This window comes from Hylobates moloch, unplaced genomic scaffold (genome assembly GCF_009828535.3).
Source record: "Hylobates moloch isolate HMO894 unplaced genomic scaffold, HMol_V3 SCAFFOLD_18, whole genome shotgun sequence".
Taxonomy (NCBI): Eukaryota; Metazoa; Chordata; class Mammalia; order Primates; family Hylobatidae; genus Hylobates; species Hylobates moloch.
The window spans coordinates 56588309-56615567 of NW_026652293.1; the positions used below are offsets into that span (position 1 = coordinate 56588309).

The 27259-nt window shown below is 38.7% G+C and overlaps 1 protein-coding gene across 2 annotated transcripts in view; it reads left to right on the forward strand.

The window, feature by feature from the left end:
• Positions 1-22798, forward strand: part of DISP1 (dispatched RND transporter family member 1) — a 166244-nt gene extending 143446 nt beyond the window's left edge. For both annotated transcript variants that reach the window (XM_032136907.2, XM_058430719.1), the window contains exons 3-8: positions 735-764; positions 7672-7795; positions 8571-8698; positions 9065-9162; positions 11924-12021; positions 19188-22798. In XM_032136907.2, coding sequence (XP_031992798.1) covers positions 735-764; positions 7672-7795; positions 8571-8698; positions 9065-9162; positions 11924-12021; positions 19188-22775 — 4066 coding nt within the window. In that variant the 3' untranslated portion in view covers positions 22776-22798. The remainder of the gene's footprint in view (positions 1-734; positions 765-7671; positions 7796-8570; positions 8699-9064; positions 9163-11923; positions 12022-19187) is intronic.
• Positions 22799-27259: the final 4461 nt, after the last annotated feature.

Below are 27259 nucleotides of genomic sequence, written 5' to 3' on the forward strand. Positions count from 1 at the left end.
CTGCGATAACCAGGGTACTTTTGTTTGTTCAACAAATATTTATTAAATGCTTTCCAGTAAATAGGAAAAAAAATAATCTGATAGGAATACAAAGTTTGGAGATTGAGACTTAGTTTGGAGTTTCTTTAGCAAACTTATCCTATGTCTGGGAGGCAAAGTACAAAGGATGAGTGGGAATAATAAAACAGAGTATGGGAAAGAGCTGATTGGAAATACAAGCCCATATCTGTTGAAGTAGATTGTGAAGTTAGATATTAAGAAATTGAAAAATGGAGAAGCAGCTGGTATCGTGAGGAGGGAATAGAATACCTAAAATAAGGTATTAATATCCTATTTTTTTAAGTGTTAGGATCTTTGCTACGTAAGGAAGCAGCTTAGATTGGAGACTTAGGGATGTGGATTCCTGTTATGAGAGAGAAGACTGAACCTGGTAGCTGTAGATCTCAGAGAAGAATATTGTACAGTGTGAGTATGATTCCATCAGGAGAGGGTGATACAGAGTCTGGGAAGGTTCTGCCTCCTGTCTAGCCACTTGAGCTGTCTCTACTAGTATGTAAAGTAGCCAATATTCATTGTTTAAAATCTCTCAAATAGATTGCCTTTTTTAACGCTTCCAGGATTCTTTGTAATAGAAATAACAAGTAAAATGTTCAATACATATGTAAAGCCTTTGTTTATGTTATGATGCTTTGTTTTTGGTCATTTTTCCTTTGCTTTTTTTTTTTTTTTTTCAGACCATCCAGACCTTTCAAGTTGCCAAAAAGGTAAAGTAATCTGGGTCATCTTATTAAATAATAAACTTACCTGCATGCTTTTTCCAGTCTAGTATTTTCTCCATGTTTTGCTGTTCTTTTCACTTTGCTCATTCATATTTTTATGAAAGAAAAAGAAATGTTCCATGAGTTGGCTGCTTGAGGAATTCCATATCTCCAAAAGTGGTTTTAATCTTAAGGTAGATTTCTAACCCTATTAAATTCTATTTGTGTCTAGGGCTAGGTGCAGTGGCTCATGGTTATAATCCTAGCACTTTGGGAAGCCAAGGTGGGTAGATCACCTGAGGTCGGGAGTTCGGGACCAGCCTGGCCAACATAGCAAAACCCCATCTCTACCAAAAATACAAAAATTAGCCAGGCATGGTGGCACGTGCCTTTAGTTCCAGCTACTCAGGAGGCTGAGGCAGGAGAATCGCTTGAACCTGGGAGGTGGCAGTTGCAGTGAGCCAAGTTTGTGCTGCTGTACTCCAGCCTGGGGGACAGAGTAAGACTCCATCTCAAAAAAAAAAATTATATTTGTGTGTAAACATTTATATATGTTTATTTATTTTGCATTCCTTCCTGCAATGGATTGGCTTCTCGGTGGCTTACTTGATCTGCCAACTACCATAACTTGAATTCATGGCAATTTATTTCAGAGGGGTTGTCTTTCTTTTTAAAAATCTTGTTACCAATGGAAGTATTCTTTTATGTTGAAATGTTTAAGGCTTATCTTTCAATAGAGAAAATTTTAACTAGATAAGAGTTCCTAAAAAAAGCATTTTCTCATCAGATGTTCTTACACATTGTAATTCCAGATACAATGTCATTACACTTAAGAAATTCTAAGTGATCTTTGAAATTCAGTTGCCGAAGAAGCTCAGATGCTGATAACACTGAAGCCTGCCTCAAGGGAGTTATCCTCTCTTTGAAGCGAAATTACTACATAAATATTAATTAGTAAACTCTCCATTTCAAAAAAATATATTTTTTAAATTGTGGTAAAATATACATAATAGGCCAGGCACAGTGGCTCACACCTGTAATCCCAGCACTTTGGGAGGCTGAGGTGGGCGGATCACTTGAGGTCAGGAGTTTAAGACCAGCCAAGGCAACATGGGGACACCTGTGTCTACAAAAAAATACATAAAGTTAGCCAAGCGTTGTGGTTTGCACCTGTAGTCCCAGCTACTCAGAAGACTATGGTTGGAGGACCTCTTGAGCTTAGGAAGCAGAGTTTGTACTTAGCTGAAATACACCACTACACTGGGTGACAGAGCCAGACTCTGTCTCAAAAAAAAAATATATATATATATAGAGAGAGAGAGAGAGAGAGCGAGCATACTTATATATGATATATATAACATAGGTTTATATGTTATATATAACAGGTTTGTATGATAGTTATAACATGTTGACATACTTTAAATGTTATAACATGTTTATATGTTATATGCATTGTATATATAACATGTTTATATTTGTTGTATATATAACATATATGTTGCCTTTTAACAATTTTTAAGAGTACGGTTCATTGGCATTATGTACATTCACATTGTTGTATAACCATCACCACCATCCATTTCCAGAACTTTTTTTCTGTTGTAAAACTGAAATTCTGTACCCATTATACATTAACTCCCCATTTTCTCCTACCCCCAGGCCCTAGCAACCATCATTCTGCTTTCTGTCTCTATGGAAGGTGGAGGTTGCAGTGAGCCAAGATCGCGCCACTGCACTTTAGCCTAGGTGACAGAGCAAGACTCCGTCTCCGGAGGGGAAAGAAAAAAACAAAAAGCACACACATATTTTTTTTTAACCTGTCTTGTAGATATTTGTGTGCCTGTCTTATTTTCTGTATTAGGCTGTAAATTCCCTGAGGGCAAGATCCAAGTCTGCCATTTTTGTATTCCCAGAATGCCTTGCATCCTTACTGTTTAATGCTAATTGTTGGATAAATTTGTTACTTCACAAGAAAAAAAGAGTTGTATATTCTTTTCTTTTTTTTTTAATTTTCTCAGACTTCAATCACTCTTCTCACTAAGTTGATACTTGATGCCACTGGAAAAGTTGTGACTTAACATTTTGAAATGTCTATCTTTAAGGGACAAGAGGAATAAGAAAGAGTTATTAAGAGAAACAGAAAGGAATAAACCAATGGGGAAAGGATTTTTAGGAAGAAAGACGTAGCTAACAGTGTTAAATTCTGCTCAGGTCAAGGAAGATAAAAACCAAGAATAGTTAGTTGACTTGGGCAGTTCAGAAAAGTCATGAGAGCAAAAGCAAGGCTCTAAGGGGTTAAAGATCCAGTGGTTGGTGAGGAAAAGGAAGCCTCTGGTGTGGGCACTGAATTACACCATCTGAAACACGGCTTCCTGCTCAGAGGGAAGAGAAAAAAGAAGAGTGTTTTGAGAAAGGCAGCAAAGAGCAAGGAAAAAAAAATCTTTGTAAGCTAAGAGGAAAATTTATTATGGGGGAATGTTATTCTAATATAAATGACCTACTTAAAATTGGCCCCCATTTTAATGTCACTTGAGCATAAGCTGGCTCTATGAGATACTTCATTTATTTGTTTTAACAGTTATTTCTGATCTGTTTCCAGAGTAAACCCAATAATAAGGTGACTGAAAATCTCTGACTATGTTTGAGGGACTTCCACTGAGTACCAGTGAAAACTCCAGCATGGCAGTAACACCCTGGACCAGAATGCCAGGCAGCATGCCTGCTAACTCAGATCCACGGTTCACCCATGAACACGTTTCATTACCTCTGCTACTTCTGTTTCTTCTTCTGTAAAAGGAGAATGAGCCCTTCAGATCTGTCTCCTATTTGAGACTTAACCTATTGAGAAGATGATGTGAACTTTTATACAGCAGTGCCCTGTAAAGAGCTGTGGGCCCTAACCTCAGCAGCTAGTACAGCAATAGGGCCTCCAGGAAAGGGGTCTTTCACTGGAAAATGACTACCTGCTGTAAGCCACGTGTTACAGAGGTGGGCCACATTTACAGTTATATTGTGGTGTCTAAAGATTTTCAATATTAGAGCAGGTGGATGAAAGACAAGTATTATTTGATATGCAGAAGAATATATGATAGTTAAAAGAATGGTTCCTTTGAAAATTCTTCTACTCTACATGTGGTTCACTTTTCAAAGCGAATAATGCACAGGATATGGAGATATATATATATATATATACACATATATATATAGCATCATCAAATATATATATATTTGTGAGATTTATAGACCATTTTTAATTTCCTTTACTTCTCCAATTTTCCTACTTTATTAGATTTTTATCTTCATATTACAGCCATTGTCTGGATTTCATACCGTGCATGCAACTCTGTTTCCCATGTGGTACCCACAGCTATACTATATCTTTGCATAGATAGCAGGGGGAGTAGAATTAGCCTCAGCAATTTTGTGGTGTTGAGGAGAAATACTTGTTTGAGTAAAATTTACTCAGAATGATTGGGCTTTCCCCCATGGTGTTTTATATACTCAGGATGGTGATTCCATTACTTAAATGTGAACAGTTATCTCTAGGAAAGGTTAGTGTGGGAAACATCGGCTGTGTAAGAAAGTGGAATTGTAATATAGTGAGGTTAAACGTGTTTGGAAGAAATGTGCTGAAATCACTAATGCCATAAAGTTTCCATATGTAGTCAGTGCACGTATATGATGTGTAGCAGTGCTGTAAAATCAAAACCAAATGTTTTCAAAGGGAAGAAAAGCAATTATTGAATGGGGCTTTTAAGGTTGCTATACGTGGTGTGTGCAGATTTTCAAGAACACAAAATTAAAAGTCATTATATGAGTAAATTAAACCACAGTATGAATACTAAGCAATTTGGGGCCTACTGCCCTCTATTGATAACATGTTAGTAGGTAAAAATGCATAACTTCTGATTCATTTGAGAGAAAATGAATCCATTTAAAATAAACTGTAATGAATAATTGTGTAAGCCTGGGGCCATTTTCATTTCACAGGGCTGATATTTTAATGGTCTAAAATGTAAAGGACTCTTTTTAAGTCTGAAGCAATGAAAGTAGTCTCAAATGTGCTATTGAGACAGAGGACTTTATTGCTTCAAAACTAGTTACTTTCATCTTAGTTTGCATTTGGTGGAGGAGGAAATAAAGTAAGGAGAATATTTTTGCACAGGGTGTGTCCTAGAAGTGTGAAAGCTTCTAGCCACTTGGTGTTTACATTTGAACAACCACAATCAGCTTATTGTCACTTATATGTTTTTATTATATTCAGAATTATTGTAAAAGGTTTTTCTGTCTTATCTAGCATCATTTTTCCTGAAGGAGTTTTTAAATCCAAAATTTGCAGTCTAGTGAATAATGTTCAAACTTAGAACCCATATGCTTTTGCATAGAGAAATTAATTATAAGTAGGGCTAGGAATTTTTAATTGTAAGTTTTGGGAAGTAGACATCTGTGGCAAGCGTAGTTATTCCTAGTGTTTCTAGTTACTCTCATGTCTGAAGAAAGAAATGACAGCCCAGAGATTAAAAGGCCTGACACTAGGACCAGACTATCTAGGTTCCTAGTTTTGTGACGTTGAATAAGTTCTGTAACTTGTCTATGCTTCAGTTTCATCTCCAAGGTTTGTTGTGAGAATTGAATGATATGATAATTTATGTAAAGCACAAGAGCAACTGATATTCTGAATAAGGACGAGCTTGTATTTATTTATTTATTTTTATAAGATTTCTCTTTCTCTCTCTTTTTCTTTCTTTCTTTCTTTTTTCTCTTTCTTTCTTTTTCCTTCCTTCCTTTGTTGCTTTTTTTTTTTTTTTTTTTGACAGAGTGTTGCTCACCCAGGCTGGAGTGCAGTGATGTGATCTCTGCTCACTGCAACCTCCACCTCCTAGGTTCATGTAATTCTCCTGCCTCAGCCTCCCAAGTAGCTGCGACTACAGGTGTGTGCCACCATGCCCAGTTAATTTTTGTATTTTTGTAGAGACAGAATTTCACCATGTTGGCCAGGCTGGTCTCAAACTGACCTCACGTGATCTGACTGCCTCAGCCTCCCAAAGTGTTGGGATTACAGGCGTGAGCCACTGCGTCTGGCCTTTTAAGATTACTTTAAAAGAGCAGCAGTGAAAAGTGCCTGTGCACATACTCCCTTAAAGCATAATTACGCTATATTTTAATATCCTTACTAGAATTAGAATTTGAAGCAAAAATGCCCACAAAGCCAGATCAATAAAGTTAAGACACCAGATTATAAAAATTGGCAGTCTATTAGTAGAGACATATAGTAGCTTTTTTTCAGACTGACATTTAGAGCCACCAGAATTATTCGTAACTACTAGCATGATTTTGAAGAAATAACTCAAAAATATATGAGTAAGAATCCTATTTCAAATGAGCCAGAAATAGCGATCACAGCAGCCAAATGAGCTAACATTACTGAGAATTTGAGAGTAGTGGTCCACAAGTTAAATATTTTGTCTTGCTTTTCTTCTAATAAAGATTCAAGAAGCCAGAAGTTTGCAGGATGCATTTTGAATTTTAGAAAACGTTCAGTTTAGTCAGCTTCTGTGGGGTACTCAGCTCATATCAAGACTTGGAAGTGCCAAAATAATAACGTGTGATCCAGGACCTCATGGAAGGGATACAGAAACAGATCTTTCAATTTGAGGTAACAAATGAGGGTGTGGGAAGCGCATCTGGAAGAAAGGGCCCAGTGGTAGGATTTCGTAATAGAGACAGTTCTCCACATGTGGGAAGAGACTAAAACCAGATTGTAGTAGCTGGAGAGTACAAGCATCAGGTGTTTGTTCATTTAGTCAATAGATAGTTATTGATCATTTTCCACTGATAGTACACTAAATGAATCAGACAGGAATTTCTGCCCTCGTGGAACTCACATATCTAGTGGATGTATTCACTGTAGTTTTAGCCAGAAGGACGGTTACAGGTTTATGGGAAGTGTTTAGTTTTTTTTTGTTTGTTTGTTTGTTTTTTTGAGACAGAATCTCGCTCTGTCACCCAGGCTGGAGTGCAGTGGCACGATCTCAGCTCACTGCAACCTCCGCCTCCCGGGTTCAAGCGATTCTCCTGCCTCAGCCTCCTGAGTAGCTAGGACTACAGGCGTGTGCCACCATGTCCAGCTAATTTTTTGTATTTTTAGTAGAGACAGGGTTTCACCGTGTTAGTCAGGATGGTCTCGAACTCCTGACCTTGTGATCCACCCGCCTCAGCCTCCCAAAGTGCTGAGATTACAGGTGTGAGCCACTATGCCCGGCCCTTGGTTTGGCTATTTTTAAGATTTGCACTATAGGAACCTGTTTATAGACTGAGTTCTTCTTTAAGAACTGTGAGAGTAAAGGTGTAGAGAAAGGGAATAACTAGAGAAACAAAAGTTCTGAAAGACACTGAATGGAGTATGGATCCTCTGTTAAAATTTATTTTCTTTCCACTAATGAAGTGTGTATTTTATATCTCTTTTACAGGCATAGATGTAGATATAAAATGTTACTTGTCATATATGAATATTATTCTGACTCTCAGTAGCCTGTGGCATAAAGTGCTACTTGATCACAAAAATGAGGGGACAATGATCTTGTCACTTTCGACTACAATTACATACAAATACTTATAATCCCATTAGATATTGTATTGATAAATACCTGTATGTGGTCTACAATATGAGCATTTAATAAATTGCTCTCTTAGGTACCAAAAATATTTCTGCGAAGGGCCTTCTTTGTGCCTTCTTTGTGTTTCTGTAGTTATGCAGCTCTGATAGCCGACACTTCTTTGTGTTTTGTAGTTATGCAGCCCTGATAGCCGACACTTCTTTGTGTTTTGTAGTTATGCAGCCCTGATAGCCGACACTTCGTTGTGTTTTGTAGTTATGCAGCTCTGATAGCTGACACTTCTTTGTGTTTTGTAGTTATGCAGCCCTGATAGCCGACTGGCCGGTGGTGGTCTTGGGCATGTGCACCATGTTCATTGTGGTCTGTGCCTTGGTTGGAGTATTAGTGCCAGAGCTTCCTGACTTCTCTGATCCATTGCTGGTAAGTAGCATTTGTGTTTTCTTTAGCCTAAAATCATCTCCAAATATTGTGTATTTTAATACATGTTGCATTATGTTATTTAGCAACCCATTTCTTTAAAAACCTTCTCAAGCAACAATTCTCTTTCTGAAAAGTAAAGATATTACTTTATCTGTATTATCAGGTTCTTAAAAGGTCAAGGAACTTGTTTACCCTCAAAAATCTGGAAGGTTTGCTTCTTGGTCCCCATGTTTAAGCTAAAAAGCAATAAATTGGAGAATCTGCCTTCTATAAAATTATTCTCATAAAGTCTTTAACACTGTCGCTGTTTTCTCCCAAAGAAGTTAAAGGAATTTCAGTATTACTAACAGATAGCAGAGTCTGTTTTTAAGTAAATGTTTCTCTGGAGTGGAATAATGAGGAAAATATGATCAAGGATAGTGAAACACTCTTTGTAAAAATACTAACAATGCATAACATGATTTAATTTGATCATAATTTTTATAAGATAAAAATAAGTATTTACTAAATGCTTAGGCATAAGTTGGAAAGATAAACTTTCCTTAGACACGTAACATACCAAAGAATCAAACTGTTTTGTCACAGCAAATAGGTGATGATTATCATGTCAAGGCATCTTGTTTTAATGCAGTCACCTCTGGAGTAGCTGTGAGGAACAGCTATATTTTCTGTTGAAAGCTATACATCACTTTGACATTGCTTTCCCAAGCTTTTATTATAACTATACTTAGCCTGAAATGACATACACTAATGAGCACTTGTAATTTTGCCTTAGGGTTTTGAACCAAGAGGAACAGCAATAGGCCAGAGACTGGTCACATGGAATAATATGGTGAAAAATACAGGATACAAAGCAACATTAGCAAATTATCCCTTTAAATATGCAGATGAACAAGCCAAAAGGTAATCAATTATTTATTTTTATATAACTTTTAGACAAAACATTGCTTAATGAATTCCTCTTCAAATACTGCCTGAACAAAAAATTTAAATGTAAAATGTGTGGCTCAAAATAGTTGCCACTGAATTTGTTTAACTTGTCATTGTGTTTGAAGATTTTGTTGTAGTAGGATGAAAAGGTGAGATTTTCTTTTTTTTTTTTCTCTTTTAGAAGTGAGAAAATTAATGTTGGTTGCTTCTTTTAATCCTTTCAACTTAATATCAAGGACTAAGCAGGTCATGGCTTTGAGGAAATACTGTTTCCAGTATGATTATCAGCTTTGAAATAACGAGAACTTTATTGAAGATCAAATTGTCGTTCCATTTCAGCCATCGGGATGATAGATGGTCAGATGATCATTATGAAAGAGAGAAAAGAGAAGTTGACTGGAACTTCCACAAGGACAGCTTTTTCTGCGACGTTCCAAGTGAGTGGCATCATAGATGAACAAACCGCTCGGCAGTTTGCTAGCATTTAAAATTGAACATGATCACAGTCTAGACTGATAGCCGTGTGTGGCCAGTCACACAGCTTAACTGTTGCTGTTGAACCTAAAGAAATTTTGGCTAATTAACTTTTTCTTTTACTTCTCTAGTTTAGTCAACTACCAGTCTGAGTTTATTATATTATTAAAATTAATGAAAAAAGTAATGATTGAGTTTTCTTATTTTAAGAAAGATATAAATCTAATGAAATTCTCGACCTTGCCCAACATTTTAAGTCTTTTTAAAAATTCCTTGTACTATTTATTTCTAGATCAAGTACAGGTACATATTTTTGGATTGAACCTTGAAATAATCTGTTGAATTATTAAACAATTATTTAAAGTTCCAATTCATTCTAAAATGAATCAGAAAATGGCTTAAAGTTCTGATTCATTCAAAAAGCAATACTATATTAAGAGCCTTCTGTGTGCTACCTCATCACTAGGCAGTAGAGGTAGAGAGGTGAAAAAAATAGTCTAGAGGTTCAAAGTTTGAATGCCTCAGGGGCCTGGCATATAATCCAAGTGAATAAAGCTAGCTAGGTATGACAGAAGTGATGGTGATTGTGGAACACTAAGGAGCATCTGCCCTGTCTAAAGAAATCGGCTGCTACTTAGCCACGACAAAAGGTGGGGTTCTAGAAATGAGGGCCCAGATGTTGCAGGAACTTGCCAGAGGTCAAAAACCCAGATTTTTTTTTTTTTTTTTTTTTTTGAGACACAGTTTCGCTCTTGTTGCCCAGGCTGGAGTACAATGGTGTGATCTCGTCTCACCACAACCTCCACCTCCCAGGTTCAAGCGATTCTTCTGCCTCAGCCTTCCCGAGTAGCTGGGATTACAGGCATGCGCCACCATGCCTGGCTAATTTTGTATTTTTAGTAGAGACGGGGTTTCACCATGTTGGTCAGGCTGCTCTCAAACTCCCGAACTCAGGTGATCACGCTGCCTCGACTTCCCAAAGTGCTGGGATTACAGGCATGAGCCACCGCACCTGGCCAAAAATCCAGATTTGAATGTGGAATCATCAATTCTCTAAATGTTGGCAACAAATTCACTACCCAAAATTTGCTGTAACATGGAGTCAGCCTGATTACTGTGCAGCTGCCAGGGAAGAAGGAAGGCACAACCTGGAGGACATGAATGTAAGTATGTAAGCTGTTGATTAGCCATAGTGATTAGGATTGAGGAATTGTGGATAGTATAATTTTTAATTAAGTGAATATTAACATTAAAGCTCTTGATTTCAGCTTTTGCTGTTGATGTTGAAAATATTTTTTCCTGTCTTATTAGAACACTAGATGACCTGATTGGATCTTTGATGTTTCTGGAGTTTACCAAGTCTCAGGATCTTTATTTTGATCACTTACTCTGTATAGCAATAGATAGTAGGAGATTAGGCAGAACCTTATACTGATCCTAGGAAGCAATACATGTTTCCTTTTCTGTCTCTTCTCTTAAAAAACATTAGGAAGTTGAACTCTGGTTACTTGCATGTTCTGGCTGGTTTATTTCTCTCAATCAAAGTATTACTATATGTTATTACTTAACCAACGTCTGTTAGTTATGATCTTAACCAGGAAAAACATTACATTTCAATAGTCAACAGTAAATATTGTCTCATAAGTAGATTCTGCCTTGACTAAAGCCATTACCAGCTCTATGTAAATGAAATGCTTCAGTTTCCACCTGGCTGATTTTGCTCTCCAAAATCAGTAAACATAAGATAATAGCCAAAACTTCATGACCATAAATAAAAACTTTTGTAATAAAGCTTTATTCATAAATTTACCAGCTGATTTGTTAGCACAATTAGACATTTTAACTATCATAAAATTAATCTTCTTTGTTTTATGTGGTTCATATTCTTTAATATGTGGTTCATATTGTTTCTGTTCTGAGGATACAGAAACAATAGTTCGGCGTCTATTATTATCTCATTTAATTCTCACAGCTATTTGAGATAGATATTGCTGTCTGCATTTTACAAATGAAGAACCAAGGCTCAGAGAAGTTGTTAGTTGCCTAAGGTCACATAGCTAGTAAATGACAGGACCTGGTTATATCCTAATCTGACTTTAAAGACCATGCATGCTCTTTCTGGTATATCATACAACCTCCCTTATTCAGAAACATATTTTTTGTTAATCTGATTTTCAAAATATTTTTTCTAGCCTTTAGTGTACCAGAGAGACCATGTACTCAACCAGAATATGGCCTGCATTCTGTACTTAGTTGACTGTTTTTAGTGATTTTAAATAGAACGAACACCCACCATCTTTCCTCTCTAGTTAGCTGCCAGGGAGAACATCCCTATAATCCATTCTTGGTATTCCCTAGTGCATCTTTTTTTATTATGGTGATGTGTTGTGAAATTAAGAGGGATATATTCAATTAGTTTCCTGTTGTAAATTCCTATGGATTTTTCTTCCTATAGTCTGACCAAAAATAGATTTGTTATATAATTCATACAATTTTAAGATATAGTGAGTAGACAAAGGCTTTGCGCTAAGACAGTATTATGGCATTGCTTTTTTTTTTCTTTTCACATTTTCTCCTGGAATTTATCAAAGGAAAGAATTTCCTGCTGCTAATGAATCGTTCATGTGGTTTCCCAGTTTGAATTATTTCCGAATCCTGAGTCTTATGAAATAAATGAATAATTTATAAACCTTTTTCTTTCTTTTTTTTTTTTCATATCACCAGGTGACCGATATTCCAGAGTGGTATTTACTTCATCTGGAGGGGAGACATTATGGAATTTACCTGCAATTAAATCAATGTGCAATGTAGATAATTCCAGGGTATGTAAGATAAAACTAAAATCTCCTTAGCACAAATAAGGTTGTATTATTGAAACTCCTTTTACTGCTGACCTTGGTGTCTGATCAGATGAAAGTACTTAAGAGGCTTACCTACTGAGGAGTAAACTCCAGCAGGCCAGCTTTGCATTCTCTCAGATCCCAGGATCAAAGTGTCCGTGTTTCCTTCAACTTTAAAACATACCATCTTCCTTTTTCTTTCCCATTCATGATCTCTGTCTGTTAATGGTGTTTTCTGTTGTTTCACATAGTATTTCTTTTCAGTATAATATTTAAGACTGTTTTTCTTCTTTTGTTGTATTTTTTATTTCCTAACCTAGTTTCATTGTTCCCTATTTCCTGACCTGAGGCAATTGTCAGCATCTTAATTGTGCAATGAAATGCCTGCCTCTCTGGCAGTCACCGGGTCATTTGGGCCAGTGACCTCAAAGGGAAATTTAAGGAGCAGGCTGGGAAAGGGGACATCAAAGAGCATAAATACAGTATCTATGTAAATGGCCAGAGTAATCAATCCAGACTGCCCTGAATGCTAAACACCTTGCTGCTTTGGGAGACACTGGGATGCAAGAAGACAGGCGCTTTGCCTCTCAGTCTTCTCTAGAGCCAAAAACATGTCCGCATCAGAAAATGTAGGGAGCTTCTGGGTTTGGAAGAGCTGTCAATTTCATATGTTCAGAGATAGTTTCTCTAAATAGAAACTGCTATCTGATGTCACTAATGAACTTGTCCACGCATAGCAACCAGCATAAAAGGAACTCCTTGTGTAGCATAACTTTCAGCATAACTCTAAAATGTAAAATGACTGCTTAAAAAATCGAATCATGTGCCCTGCTGAGGGCTAGGCTGACAACCTGATGCAATCACTTGTTCTGTCAACAGGGAAATTTCTTAATGAAATAGGCAGTAGAAAGGAAGGAAGAGATCACCCAAACCAGCAGTCTCATTGTACTAACATGCGTACCTTCTAAGAACTAAGTATCTTAACCAGATAACCTAGTTAGTTGGTCCCAGACCTCCCAGATTTACCCCATCCTTCATTCTAAGAGGCTGTTGGTACATTTTGAAAATGACTTTCCAATCGACTGAAGTATCAGGATTTTCTGTCAGTGCTATCTTCCTTTCACATAGACCAAAGCCACAAACGATCTATAAACAGACCAAAGTTTCTTAATTGGTGATCAATTTTTATTTGTGATGTTTTCTTCTCTTCTACAGCTATCAGTTCCTTATTTGAAGGCTATGAACCTATTTCTCTTTGTCATGCATTAGGATACTTCTTATACAGAAAATTAACTCTAAAGTTGTAAATGTGTAGCGATATTTATTATGTACAAGACTTTATGCTGGATACTTGTACATCACTCACAGTGGATCTGTGACCTTGGAATTTACAATGCATTTTACACGGATGATAAATTAAGCTTAGAGAAGCTAAGCCAGTCTGGCTACTTTATAATCACACCTTGGCTGAGTACAGTTCATTAACTTCTATTCCTTCTTGTCCTCATTCTTCTACCTTTGGTTGATCTTCAGACCTTCCCTTTCCTGAAGATTCTGAAGTGATTGAATTCACTCAGTTAATTAATAGCTGATATTTAGTGAGTATTTACCATGTGCCAGGAAGTGTTCTAAATACTGTAATACATTATTTCATTTAATCCCAATGACAGTGTTATGAATTAAATACTAAATAGCCCATTTTCTAGTTGAGGAAAGTTCATATCTGTGGTCAGGGGCACTTCCAGGATTGGAATCCAGCCAAGATGAACTCCAGTGTCTGCCTTTACCCACCCTGTTTTATGCTTCTAGTGAGGAAGATGCCTCCCCCATTTTGTTTCCTGTATATGCCATTTCCCACACAAATGAAGCTTAAAAAGTCACTAAGTATCCTTTTTTTTTCTTAAAGAGCTAGCAGTTTATTCCATGAGTACATGTTAGACTCTGAGACTTAAAAGCCAATAAGCAATAGTATGCCATGATGGCTTTCATAAATAAAAGTAGTATAGTCTTTCATCTCTCCTCTCTCTATATATAAATATATATATATACATATATATATATATTTGTAAACTACCTCAACATGATTTATATAGATAGATAGATGATAAAAATCATCATGTTGAGGTAGTTTACAGAAAAGCATATGCAAAGGATAAGATAAATAAGTTGAATGAATTACATGAAGGGAAAACAATGGGAGGAAAATAATAAAGCCAAGGATGAGATTTATAATATTGCACACCCCACAATCTTGTACATTTGCTGATGGGAGCTGCAAACTTATCTGTAACCTCCCAGCAGCCAGAGCAAAAAGGATTTCACAATCAGTAACAAAAGTCATATAAATAGGGTAACAAATTTGTTTTTTAGAAGCCCAGCTTTTCCTCCTGCTAAGACGGGAGGAGACAGTTCCCCCATAGTCTTCATAAAAGAAGTGTGACTCTGTGTACAAAATTTTTAACAGCGTGCTTAGAAGAGACACAATATTAAAGTTCAGCTGATTTGCAAAACATAGGTAGGCTGGTAGCAAGAAAACATTACAGTAAAAGCATTTCTATAAGAGATCAAAGCAATGGAATCTAAGTATGTGGCTTCCTAATGGTTTAGCTTGTTGCATTTGCATAATTTAGACTATCTCAAGGAATAGATGTGCTCTCCTTGTCTAAGTCTGTCTTTCTACCGAGTTGATAAGGATTGGACAGCTGTGAGTTTAAGTTTGTAATCCCTGGCAAGAACAGTACAACTACAAGCCCTTACATATAATACCATACTTCTCGCTTTGAATTACAGTTATTTATGTTTGTGTCTGATTTCCCTGCCACACTGTGAACAATTTGGAGGAAGGACAACTGTGCCTTATTCATCTTGTATAGATGCTCAGTAAATTTGCTTTTGAATGGATGAGTAGATCAAGAACATTGTTAGGGTTTTTATTTGTTACAGTGCTTCGAGCAGAGTTGTCCTAAGACTACTTGGCAGTTGTTCCTCTCCCCCAGCCCCCAAATCCTGGTTGTTATACAGAGGCACTTGATTATTAACAACTATGAAGTTAAATGGGGCACAACCAAGCGATAGCAAGCAGAAGACCTTACTTGTTGGTGGGTTGACTCCAGAAAACGTCTGGTAATTAGTATAATATCTCAGTGAGACCAGATGTTTCAATTGTCACCTGCCTGTGTTTACAGCACATTTAGTTCAAACTCTAGGTTTTGTTTAAATTACATGCCATTTATACTCATAATTCAGACAGCATTGGTTTCCAAAGTGAAGTACTTCTGTTCCTGATCCTGTTGTCTACCTCTTAACAGAAATGCTTGTTTCCTTACACACTTTCAAAAGGAGCTTCAGTTGATTCCCCTACTCTTCTTCATTGCCTCTTTCTGCCCTTTGACATCCTAAGGGACACGCTGGTGTTGTTAGTAACCAGAAGTGAGTCTCTCTAATCTTGACTCTGCTGGAAACCATTTACTTGTTCCATAGTCTTTGTACAATGTAGAAGTTGGAGCTCTGAGGACTCAGCTTGTAAAGGGATTTGAAATTTGGTGTCAGAGACTGTTTACTAGGGTGACTTTTGTGGACAGCTGGAAAACCCCTGAAGCTTAGAAGATCCCAGAAACATGTTTTCCTATTCTTGTTTTAAAGAGGGCTACAGAGCCCTTGCTTTTTCTTTTCTCCCTAGGCTCCCCTTAAACGTTTAATACATAGGGAGCTTGGTTACGTGGGGAGGAGGGTCCAGCAGTCAGTTGAACCTGGTATTAAGGGCTTAATTTTCCTCCCTTTTGTTCTTTTCTCAGCTTCTTAAAATATCTTTCAACTTAGCCAATAGTTTTAAAAGTTAAGGTATCATTTAAAACTCTCTGCTGGTTTCTTCTTTTTCTCTCTTCTCTTCCTTTACCCTCTATTTTAAGTCAATTCCACCCCTGCCACTATCTAACTAGAGAAGTGTGCAAAGACATGTTATAACCACATAAGCACAATGATTCCCCTAAACATCCATTTTGTAAATAACTAGAATTAGAAGGGCTATATTCCTCATGAGAGTTATAAGAAGTTGCTTCCACTAACTCCATTTTTATTTTTATAAACTTCAAAGATTTTGAAATTATTCCTATGAATCCCTCTTCCAAAAATATGGCAAAAACATATCTGTGTTCTGGGTGAAGACATACCTGCTTTCCAGTCTCTTTAAGCCCCATAATGTAATACATGCTTCTGTGTTTCTGTATCTCAGTCACACATGACTAAGTTAGTGCCATTGTCACATCATACTTACAGACTTTGGTACTTTCTCTGTAGGTCACCATAAGCCCTTACATATAATACCATACTTCTCGCTTTGAATTACAGTTATTTATGTTTGTGTCTGATTTCCCTGCCACACTGTGAACAATTTGGAGGAAGGACAACTGTGCCTTATTCATCTTGTATAGATGCTCAGTAAATTTGCTTTTGAATGGATGAATAGATCAAGAACATATGACCTTACTCCCTAAAAGTACAGACAATTCCTTGAACTCCATTCCTTTAAATTCAGGGTGTTGGCATTCCAACTCAGGGTAGAGAAAACCAGTCATGATGTCTTTTCTCTGTCCTTATTTCTTACCCCATATGAGTTCTCAAAAACTGGTTTCCCAAAGGTTGACCATCAATCAGTACCATCTTTGAATTGGAGGATTGGCTCCCCAGTGACTTACTAGCACTTGTTTTTAATAGCAGCCATCAAAATAGTATTTAGTCTGTGTTTATAATGTCTAACTTCTTAATCTTTGGTCAACTATACACATCTAAAAATGTGCTATTATTTGAAAAGGTTATTCAAGACAGAATTCTATGCTTTCTCTCCCAGTTTTAGTTGGCAACTCCATGTCCTTTATCTTTGGCATTTGGTTATTTCAGCAACTACAGGTATTTTCCTTCTAGCTGATAATGGATTTTCATAATAGATACAGTTCATTTTCTTCCATCTGAAAACTGTCAGACATTGGGGTTGCATTACCTTTCATTCAGTTCATCAAGCTGACCCTAGTGGTTTGTATGTTACGTCTTTGTAAGGTAAAACTGGTAATCTGCCATGAAAACCAGTGAGATGCCATTCCAGGGTTTCCTGTTGTTGGGTGGTTCAGTTTTCCCTAAGTTAGCATGTGTGAATGTTTTTATCTGGAAACAGTCAAGTATGAATTATCCTAGTTTATGGAATGTTTACGATTGCTCCTCAAAAATAAGCTTTAAAATTAAGGCTTTGTTAAAGTAAATATTATTCTAGTACATTTGAACAAAAACCTTTTGGGTTCATTTTTCTTTACCCTCAATAGCATATCTTTAGAAAAACAAACAACTTTTTATTATGGAAATTCTCCAGCATATACAAAAGTAGAGAAATAGTATAATGGACTGTCGAAATAGGACACCCAACTTCCACAGTCTCAACACGTGGCCAGTCCTGTTTCATCTATACCCCACCCCCACAGGATTAGCCCCAGGAAAGTGTCCTGATAAACAGAGTTCAGGGATCATAGGTAACTTGGTTCTTGGGTAAGTCCAAGTTCTGAAGCGGTGATTCATGCCAGCTTCTGCTCTGCTTTGAGAAGACATTTCAATACATGATTGATGAAGCCTAGTTTAATCAAGGTAAAGAGTGTTTTTAATCCTACTAGAAAAAAAAATATTCACTTCCTCTTTGAACTTTGGAGTTTCTTCCCTGGAACAGCCTTTGGTAAATAGAGATGAGGGAAACTGATAGGACCAGGTCATCTTTAGTTCTGGTTCTCCTAAAGAGAAGTCTCTGGTCAGGCTCAGGAGAAGAGGAATATTTCTTATTCTCACCTCAGAGAAGAGGGGCTACTCATCTAATTTACAGGATGGAATGGTACAGACTTTAATCTAGCAAACCAGTGATGGAACAGTTTTTCAGTTTTTTATAATAATAGCCATAAGATGGAAAGCCTTCTCCAGGAATAGTGTTTTAAGTGAAATACTGTCCACACCAAATCCAGAATTATCATACTTGCTGATATGCAGCAGGCCCTCATTTACCAAAAGAGAAAGTTTTCAAAAAAAGGATTTTTGCCAATTTGAATAAACTTTATGGAAGAAATAATTAAATTCTTACTTAGGCATTTATTTTACTGTATATACCAATTTAAAAGTCAGATATAAATCATATTTTAATCTAGAAACATTGCCCTTTTCTACTCATACTTCAGGAAACACTTTTATTCCAAATCTTTATGCTTCTTGGCATCAGCACTTTTGATATTACTGGGGTCACTTTTTGATTCACCAAACAGTCTTTGTCTTAATCTATTTGGGCTTCTATGACAAAATACCTTGGACTGGGTAATTTATAAACAACAAAAATTTAATTCTTATAGTTCTAGAGGTTGAGAAGTTCAAGATCAAGTAATTAGCAGATTCAGTCTGGTGAGGACCTGTTCCTCATAGATGGGGCGTTCTATGTGTCCTCATGACCTCTTATAGAAGCACTACTCCCATTCATGAGGGCACCTCCCTTGTGATTTAGTCACCTTCCAAAGAGTCACACCCCCTAACACTAACACACTGGGGATTAGGTTTCAACTTGAATTTGGGAGGAGCACAAGCATTCACACCAAAGCAGTTCTCTAGGGAATATCATCTTTGCTTCTAACTGTGTTGATTGAAATATAGTACTTTGGTCACCAACAATTTCATGCTGATAACCAGAATTTTAGGCAAAACCACAAATTTGTTTCATATATCAAATGTACGGTTTTCTTAATCCCATGCATGTATATACATAAGCTTTACAACCTGTCCACTTTATTGCTTTTTAAAGTGGCTTTGAAAAGCCTTGTTGACTAAGTAGGTGTTAATTTGATCTCCTTTTGTAAACAAAACCAGCATTGGTTGAAGTTGTTTCACACTTGCATGTCATCCCCAAACAGTAGTTTTTAATTCAGAATAAAGTAACCTAAAGGGCATCCTGTAACATGAGGCCATTTAGGGGGAATTTCACCCTGTATTCAAACTGATTCCTAATTTAAGAGGATAATTGTTTAGCTTTTGTAACTTTCCCTGTCCCTCAAGGTCACCTTAGTGCAGACCTTTCCAGTTGTGAACGATTGTGAACCAATTTACACTGTAGTCCTTCTGCTTGTCTCTATCTGCAGATCAGATCTCATCCCCAGTTTGGTGATCTCTGCCAGAGGACCACTGCTGCCTCCTGCTGCCCCAGCTGGACACTGGGAAACTACATCGCCATTCTGAACAATAGATCGTCCTGTCAGAAAATAGTCGAGCGAGACGTTTCTCATACCTTGAAGCTGCTTCGGACTTGTGCCAAACACTACCAAAATGGCACTCTGGGGCCAGACTGCTGGGACATGGCAGCCAGAAGAAAGGACCAGCTCAAGTGCACCAATGTGCCACGCAAATGTACCAAGTACAATGCTGTGTACCAGATCCTCCATTACTTGGTGGACAAAGACTTTATGACCCCAAAGACGGCTGACTATGCCACGCCAGCTTTAAAATACAGCATGCTCTTCTCTCCCACAGAGAAAGGGGAGAGCATGATGAACATTTACTTGGACAACTTTGAAAACTGGAACTCTTCTGACGGCGTGACTACCATCACCGGGATTGAGTTTGGTATCAAACACAGTTTGTTTCAGGATTATCTTCTAATGGATACTGTGTATCCTGCCATAGCCATTGTGATTGTCCTTTTAGTCATGTGTGTCTACACCAAGTCCATGTTTATCACTCTGATGACAATGTTTGCAATAATCAGTTCTTTGATTGTTTCCTATTTTCTCTATCGTGTAGTATTTCACTTCGAATTTTTTCCTTTCATGAACCTCACTGCCCTCATTATTTTGGTTGGAATTGGAGCAGATGATGCTTTTGTCCTGTGTGATGTCTGGAACTACACAAAATTTGATAAGCCTCATGCTGAAACCTCAGAAACAGTAAGCATCACCTTGCAGCACGCTGCCCTCTCCATGTTCGTCACCAGTTTTACCACTGCTGCCGCCTTTTATGCTAACTATGTTAGCAACATTACAGCAATCCGATGCTTTGGGGTTTATGCGGGGACAGCTATATTGGTGAATTACGTTTTGATGGTCACATGGCTTCCAGCAGTTGTTGTGCTGCATGAGCGATATCTTCTTAATATGTTCACTTGCTTCAAAAAGCCCCAGCAGCAAATATATGATAACAAAAGCTGCTGGACAGTGGCTTGCCAGAAGTGCCACAAAGTACTCTTTGCCATTTCAGAAGCATCTCGAATTTTTTTTGAAAAAGTATTGCCATGCATTGTCATTAAGTTTCGCTACCTTTGGCTGTTTTGGTTCCTTGCCTTAACTGTAGGTGGGGCCTACATTGTATGTATAAATCCAAAGATGAAACTGCCCTCACTGGAGTTATCCGAGTTCCAGGTGTTCAGGTCGTCTCATCCTTTTGAGCGTTATGATGCTGAATACAAAAAGCTTTTCATGTTTGAACGTGTTCACCATGGCGAGGAGCTCCACATGCCCATCACAGTAATCTGGGGCGTGTCCCCAGAAGACAATGGCAATCCACTAAATCCCAAGAGTAAAGGGAAGTTGACATTAGATAGCAGTTTTAACATCGCCAGCCCAGCTTCCCAGGCCTGGATCTTGCACTTCTGTCAAAAACTGAGAAACCAAACATTCTTTTACCAGACTGATGAACAGGACTTCACCAGCTGCTTCATTGAGACATTCAAACAGTGGATGGAAAACCAGGACTGTGATGAGCCTGCCCTGTACCCATGCTGCAGCCACTGGAGCTTCCCCTACAAGCAAGAGATTTTTGAACTGTGCATCAAGAGAGCTATCATGGAGCTGGAAAGGAGTACAGGATACCATTTGGATAGCAAAACCCCAGGGCCGAGGTTTGATATCAATGATACTATCAGGGCAGTGGTGTTAGAGTTCCAGAGTACCTACCTCTTCACACTGGCTTATGAAAAGATGCATCAGTTTTATAAAGAGGTGGACTCGTGGATATCCAATGAGCTGAGTTCGGCCCCTGAAGGCCTCAGCAATGGTTGGTTTGTCAGCAATCTGGAGTTCTATGACCTCCAGGATAGCCTCTCTGATGGCACCCTCATTGCCATGGGGCTGTCAGTTGCTGTTGCATTTAGCGTGATGCTGCTGACAACTTGGAACATCATCATAAGCCTTTATGCCATCATTTCAATTGCTGGAACGATATTTGTCACTGTTGGTTCTCTTGTCCTGCTGGGTTGGGAGCTAAATGTGTTGGAATCTGTCACCATTTCGGTTGCCGTCGGCTTGTCTGTAGACTTTGCCGTTCATTATGGGGTTGCCTACCGCTTGGCTCCAGATCCCGACCGAGAAGGCAAAGTGATCTTCTCTCTGAGTCGCATGGGCTCTGCGATTGCCATGGCTGCCCTGACCACCTTCGTGGCAGGGGCCATGATGATGCCCTCCACAGTTCTAGCTTACACCCAGCTGGGCACCTTCATGATGCTCATCATGTGTGTCAGTTGGGCTTTCGCCACTTTCTTTTTCCAGTGCATGTGCCGGTGCCTTGGACCACAGGGTACCTGTGGTCAAATTCCTTTACCTAAAAAGCTACAGTGCAGTGCCTTTTCCCATGCCTTGTCTACAAGTCCTAGTGACAAGGGACAAAGCAAAACACATACCATAAATGCTTATCATTTAGATCCCAGGGGCCCAAAATCTGAACTGGAGCATGAGTTTTATGAATTAGAACCTCTGGCTTCCCACAGCTGCACTGCCTCTGAGAAGACCACTTATGAAGAGACCCACATCTGCTCTGAATTTTTCAACAGCCAAGCAAAGAATTTAGGGATGCCTGTGCATGCAGCTTACAACAGTGAACTCAGCAAAAGCACTAAAAATGATACTGGCTCTGCCTTGTTACAGCCCTCTCTTGAACAGCACACCATGTGTCGCTTCTTCTCTCTGAATCAGAGATGTAGCTGCCCAAATGCCTACAAACGCTTGAAATATGGCCCACACTCTTGCCAGCAGATGGGGGACTGCTTGTGCCACCAGTGCTCTCCTACTGCTAGCAGCTTTGTCCAGATCCAAAATGGCGTGGCACCTCTGAAGGCCACACACCAAGCCGCCGAGGGCTTTGTGCACCCCATCACTCACATCCACCACTGTCCCTGCCTGCAGGGCAGAGTAAAGCCAGCTGGAATGCAGAATTCTCTGCCTAGGAATTTTTTCCTCCACCCAGTGCAGCACATTCAGGCCCAAGAAAAAATTGGCAAGACCAACGTACACAGTCTTCAGAGGAGCATAGAAGAGCATCTTCCAAAGATGGCAGAGCCATCGTCATTTGTCTGCAGAAGCACTGGATCATTACTCAAAACGTGTTGCGACCCCGAGAATAAACAAAGGGAACTCTGTAAAAATAGAGACATGAGCAATATGGAGAGCAGTGGAGGGACTGAAAACAAGGCAGGAGGGAAAGTGGAGCCGAGCTTGTCACAGACGGATGCAAGTGTGAACTCAGAACATTTCAATCAGAATGAACCAAAAGTCATATTTAATCATTTAATGGGGGAGGCTGGTTGTAGGTCTTGCCCAGATAATTCACAAAGTTGTGGCAGAATTGTGAGAGTGAAGTGCAATTCTGTGGACTGTCAAATGCCAAACATGGAAGCCAATGTGCCTGCTGTATTAACACACTCGGAACTTTCTGGTGAAAGTTTGTTAATAAAAACACTATAATAAATACAGCATTCAATTCAGAACCAGTGCCTCAATTATTCTTTTAACATGGAAGTAAAATCCAGAAGCTTAGAAAAGAAGCCCAAAGATACAGCAACAAACATGTTTCACATTAACAATTATAGAATATTTTTATATTCCGTAGGAACAATAAACTTACAAATCTGCTGAGTGTGTTAGGTTATTGGATTGGATGATTGTTGGATTTTATATTTTCAAAAAGTATAGTTGTTTTTTACATTTATGCCCAGCTTGAAAAATAATTGTCTCTCTTTCTACCCTCCCACTGCAGTGAATCGGAGATTTAAAGTTTCCGTTCTCCCGGGCCATCGTATTCACCTGGTATCCTCATTCTAGTGTATTTCGTGGGCAGTAATCAGGACTTTTGATTGCTCAACATGAATACTAGGAATTGCTCTAATTTTAATAGAGCCACTTCAGCTGGGATCCAAGAACTAAATGAAAATTTACATTTTTGGTGAGGCCTCATGTAAAAAATCAATTACCAAGCACCTTAATAATGCATCCCACATGTCTGCTTCAGTAGACTTTACATGAAACCAAGAACACACTTATATCCACACGAGTGTCTTTTCCACTTTAGCCAAAATGTACAGTTGTTCCGTTATTTTAGCTGTTAACCCAGGAGCCTGAGCATCATCTGTGTCAGGCCACAATTATGTTAAAGGCACAGAAGGAAGGGCATGAATGAAGAGATGTGATCACACAAAATAGTGCTGCACTTCACAGGGTACATTGCGTGATGCCAGAGACAGATCCAGGTCAGGTGAGCATTCAGAGCAAGGGAACTTGGATGAAGTTTTGCTTCCAACTCTGCCCCTAAGGGGCCATGTTTAGAAGGCTTCTTTCTCCTTTGTTAAAAAGTGTCTCAGGACACTTAAAGATTATTTTCTTGTGCAGCTAACACCTGGAAAAATGCTAAGCCTTCAGGCAGCATCTTAAATGACACTTGTGTATCTCATGTTACATCAGTCGACAGTAATTGAGCTGTTGGAGCATGCTTTCTGGATAACGCTTCAGATGACAGCCCTCATCATAGGGTGTCATCTGATCCTTTGTGCATTCCAGCCCCATCCTGGAAGTGTTCTTCTGCATTCTGCTTCCCTCTGGAGTTCTACCTCCAATTTGGTCCTCCGAAGAAAACAGTGGAAATATTTGTAAGTACAGTGTTCCCTCCAAATGTTATATTGGTTATTTTCTAAGAATAGTTTTCCAAATTAGATCTGCATGTTATTCCAGGGCCTGAAAAAAAAGCTGTCAGAAGCAAGAAGGGATCTTATGGGTCATTGACTCCAACCCACATCCACTAAACCACATATTTGTTAAGTAACTTTCCAGCTTTTGCTTGAACACTTCAGTGACCAGTATCTCACTACACATCTACCTTGGTTGAGCCGGAATCTGTTGTCCTGTAGTTTTTCTACCAGTTTGTCCTCATTCTGTTCCCTGAAGTGAAAGCAAACATCCCTCCTACTAACATTCGCAGTTCACTGAGTTCATCCCGTGAACACAGATTGAGCATCTATGCACTGTGTAGCTGAGGTACACAAACAGACTCTGATTACACCGCAAGGAGGAGGACCAGCCCCCAGGAGTCTGGATGGCACTCCTGCTAGTTCACATAGAGACGGAAATAACTTTTGCTCAAGTATTATAGCCAACTCTCAGGCAGCGTACAGGGAACTAAACCCTCTAGGTCTCTCACATGTTCTGTTGCTAAGCTGCCTCTCCAAACCAGTTAGTTTTTTTAACACTGGCATTCAGGAGCTTATGTCCATTCCCATCGCACTTAATTCTGTTAGATAAATAAGGGGACATATGGAGGAGAAGGAGCACTTGAAAACCGGACCCACGATACCCAACACTAGAGTCTTTGTTTTCCCTCTGAAATGTGTAACCATAAAGTTATGTGAAAATTTAGTGGCCCAAAAGCACTTTTTTCTTGGGCACCCACACGGATTGAATTTAAAGGCAATAAAAAAACCGCCAATTTCTTTATGGATGATCTAACCTGGAAGACTTTCAGGTAAGCTAAGTGTCATTTGATTTGAAAATGAAGACTAGAGGGAGGAGGGGGAACATCCTATGTCTCCTCCCTGGGTTCCATCAGGGAGGCATGGTTACCGTGCACCGTGCCTGCTCTGGCTCCGGGGGCTGGAGGGGCCTCCCCCGTCCCCCATCCTGCATCCCCTATCTCTGATTAATTACCCTGAACCTTGAATGCAGCAGTGAACCCTTTTCACATTTATTTCATCTCCCGATTTGGGCCTTTGAATTGACTGTGTTTTTCACAAATGGATTTCTTTTTTTAAAAAGTATTTGCTGGGGCTAGAAAGTTTTAAGATTTTTTGTTGTTTTTTTTTATTTTTAATTCATTACTGGGCAGCAGAGGATCACTATTTCTAGTAATGTTTCACAAAAAAATTTCATCCAATCTAGGTAATTTTCAAAGCAGATAAGAGGTTAAATTATACACAGGGAAAAGAGCCCTTTCCTCCGTCTGTGAAATACTTATAACTTGGAAGGTATTTGGTTATGGAAAGAATCTGCAGACTGTCACTACAACAAGAACATCCTTGAGATTTGAGTCCATGTTATCAAATTTGTTCCTGACTTCTTCCCTGCAAGGTCACTCTTTAAATTCCTATTTTATTGAGAAGTGGAAGAGGCCAAGAGCAAGGAGTGTTTCACAGAGACAAGCTGTGTTTGAAATAACTACACCGCTTCATCTGTGTGTATTCATTTCTTGTGTGTAATTGCTGTAAAATGCACATCCTCCTAGAATATTCTTTAAAGGTAGGCTAAGCTGCTGTTGAATGTTATTGTAATAATCTATGCCCCAGCTTCAATCATTCTAAATTTTTAAACTTTTGCATGGGGTGATGTGAAGAGTAGTTTACAAATGTGATCTTACAGGAGATTAGGAAATGTTCCCAGTTCCCATTGTCTCACATGGAAACCATCTTTCCACCAGCAGTTAGGATAGTTTCTGAATGAAATCGCAGCAAACAGTGTCTTTGAAAACAGCTGCATCTTTTCACTTTAATGAGGAGAGTCGTTTTAGAAGAAAAAAAAACGAAACCTGTGTTTTAAAAAAATCCAGACTCAGTTGGGATTTTTTCATAAGCTTCAAACATAACCACAAAAATAGAAATTTGTTGAAATCACAAGGGGATTGTTTTTTATGGAGAAGAAACTATCACCTCCAAATACCCTGTATGCCATAGTGGAGCTTTCTGAAATGTTTGCTGGCATTTAGTTTATCTCTAATTGTTGTTACATTAACCTACTTTTTTTGTCAGACATTTTCATTAATGTTTGGTTTTGTACACTAAGGTTTCATATCTTTGCATTAAATATAAAGAAAAAAGTAATGAATATGCAAGGTTGATTAGTGGAATCTTGTGCCCGTTGTTCTTAACAGTGCTTTAATTGCCATAATTTTGGATGTGTGTGTGTGTGTGTATGAAAAGAAAAGAGTCACTTCTCTTTTTGTTAGCTTTGTGAACCAAAGGGTGCTCACACAAAGCAACTAAGTAACCAGGATCAACAACAGTTTCCATCAGATCCCCTAAACCATCAGTTAGAACATGAAGTTGACGATACAGGGGCCAACTAGGACACAGTTCACTAACTCAGCGGAGCCTGTGGGCACATAGGTATGCTTTCCTGAGATTCTGGGGCCGTGAGTGCTGTTCTAAGTTTTAGGGAGGGGGACATGAAATACAGCGATGATGTTCTGCATTCAGAAGTCAGTCCAAGAAGGAGCTCCTTCAAGCTTGCCTATTCTTACGGTTTTAGGTAACCTTGAGAACCATATACCTTTTATTTTGAGTAAGAAGATAAATCAGTGGCCCAAATTATTCACATTGATGCTGTAGAAAACAAGTTCCCTTCTTAAGGGATTTAAGCCAACATTTGAAATATCAGTCAACACCTCTGCTGCTCTCATCTGACCCATAAAATGACTGCACTTCTTGACTTACTTTGTGCTTCATTTAGTGACTGTGATATTCACAACCCTGTGACAATCACAGTGAAATAGTTCAATTCCATGTTCTTAAATCGACTGGAATAGCTAAACTTCAACATTTACCCTTTCAAATCTCTTTTTTTTAACATAACTTTCTGTAATGTAATCTATACTTTCCTAAAAAAATTAAGGGCAGATTATTTTTAGCAAGAAATATTTTTCTTTGGGGCTGGGCGTGGTGGCTCACGCCTGTAATCTCAGCACTTTGGGAGGCCGAGGCGGGCAGATCACTTGAGGTCAGGAGTTTGAGACCAGCCTGGCCAACATGGTGAAACCCTGTCTCTACTGAAAATACAAAAATTAGCCGGGCGTGATGGTGAGTGCCTGTAATCCCAGCTACTCAGGAGGCTGAGGCAGGAGAATCACTTGAACATGGGAGGAAGAGGTTGGGGTGAGCTGAGATTATGCCACTGCACTCCAGCCTGGGTAA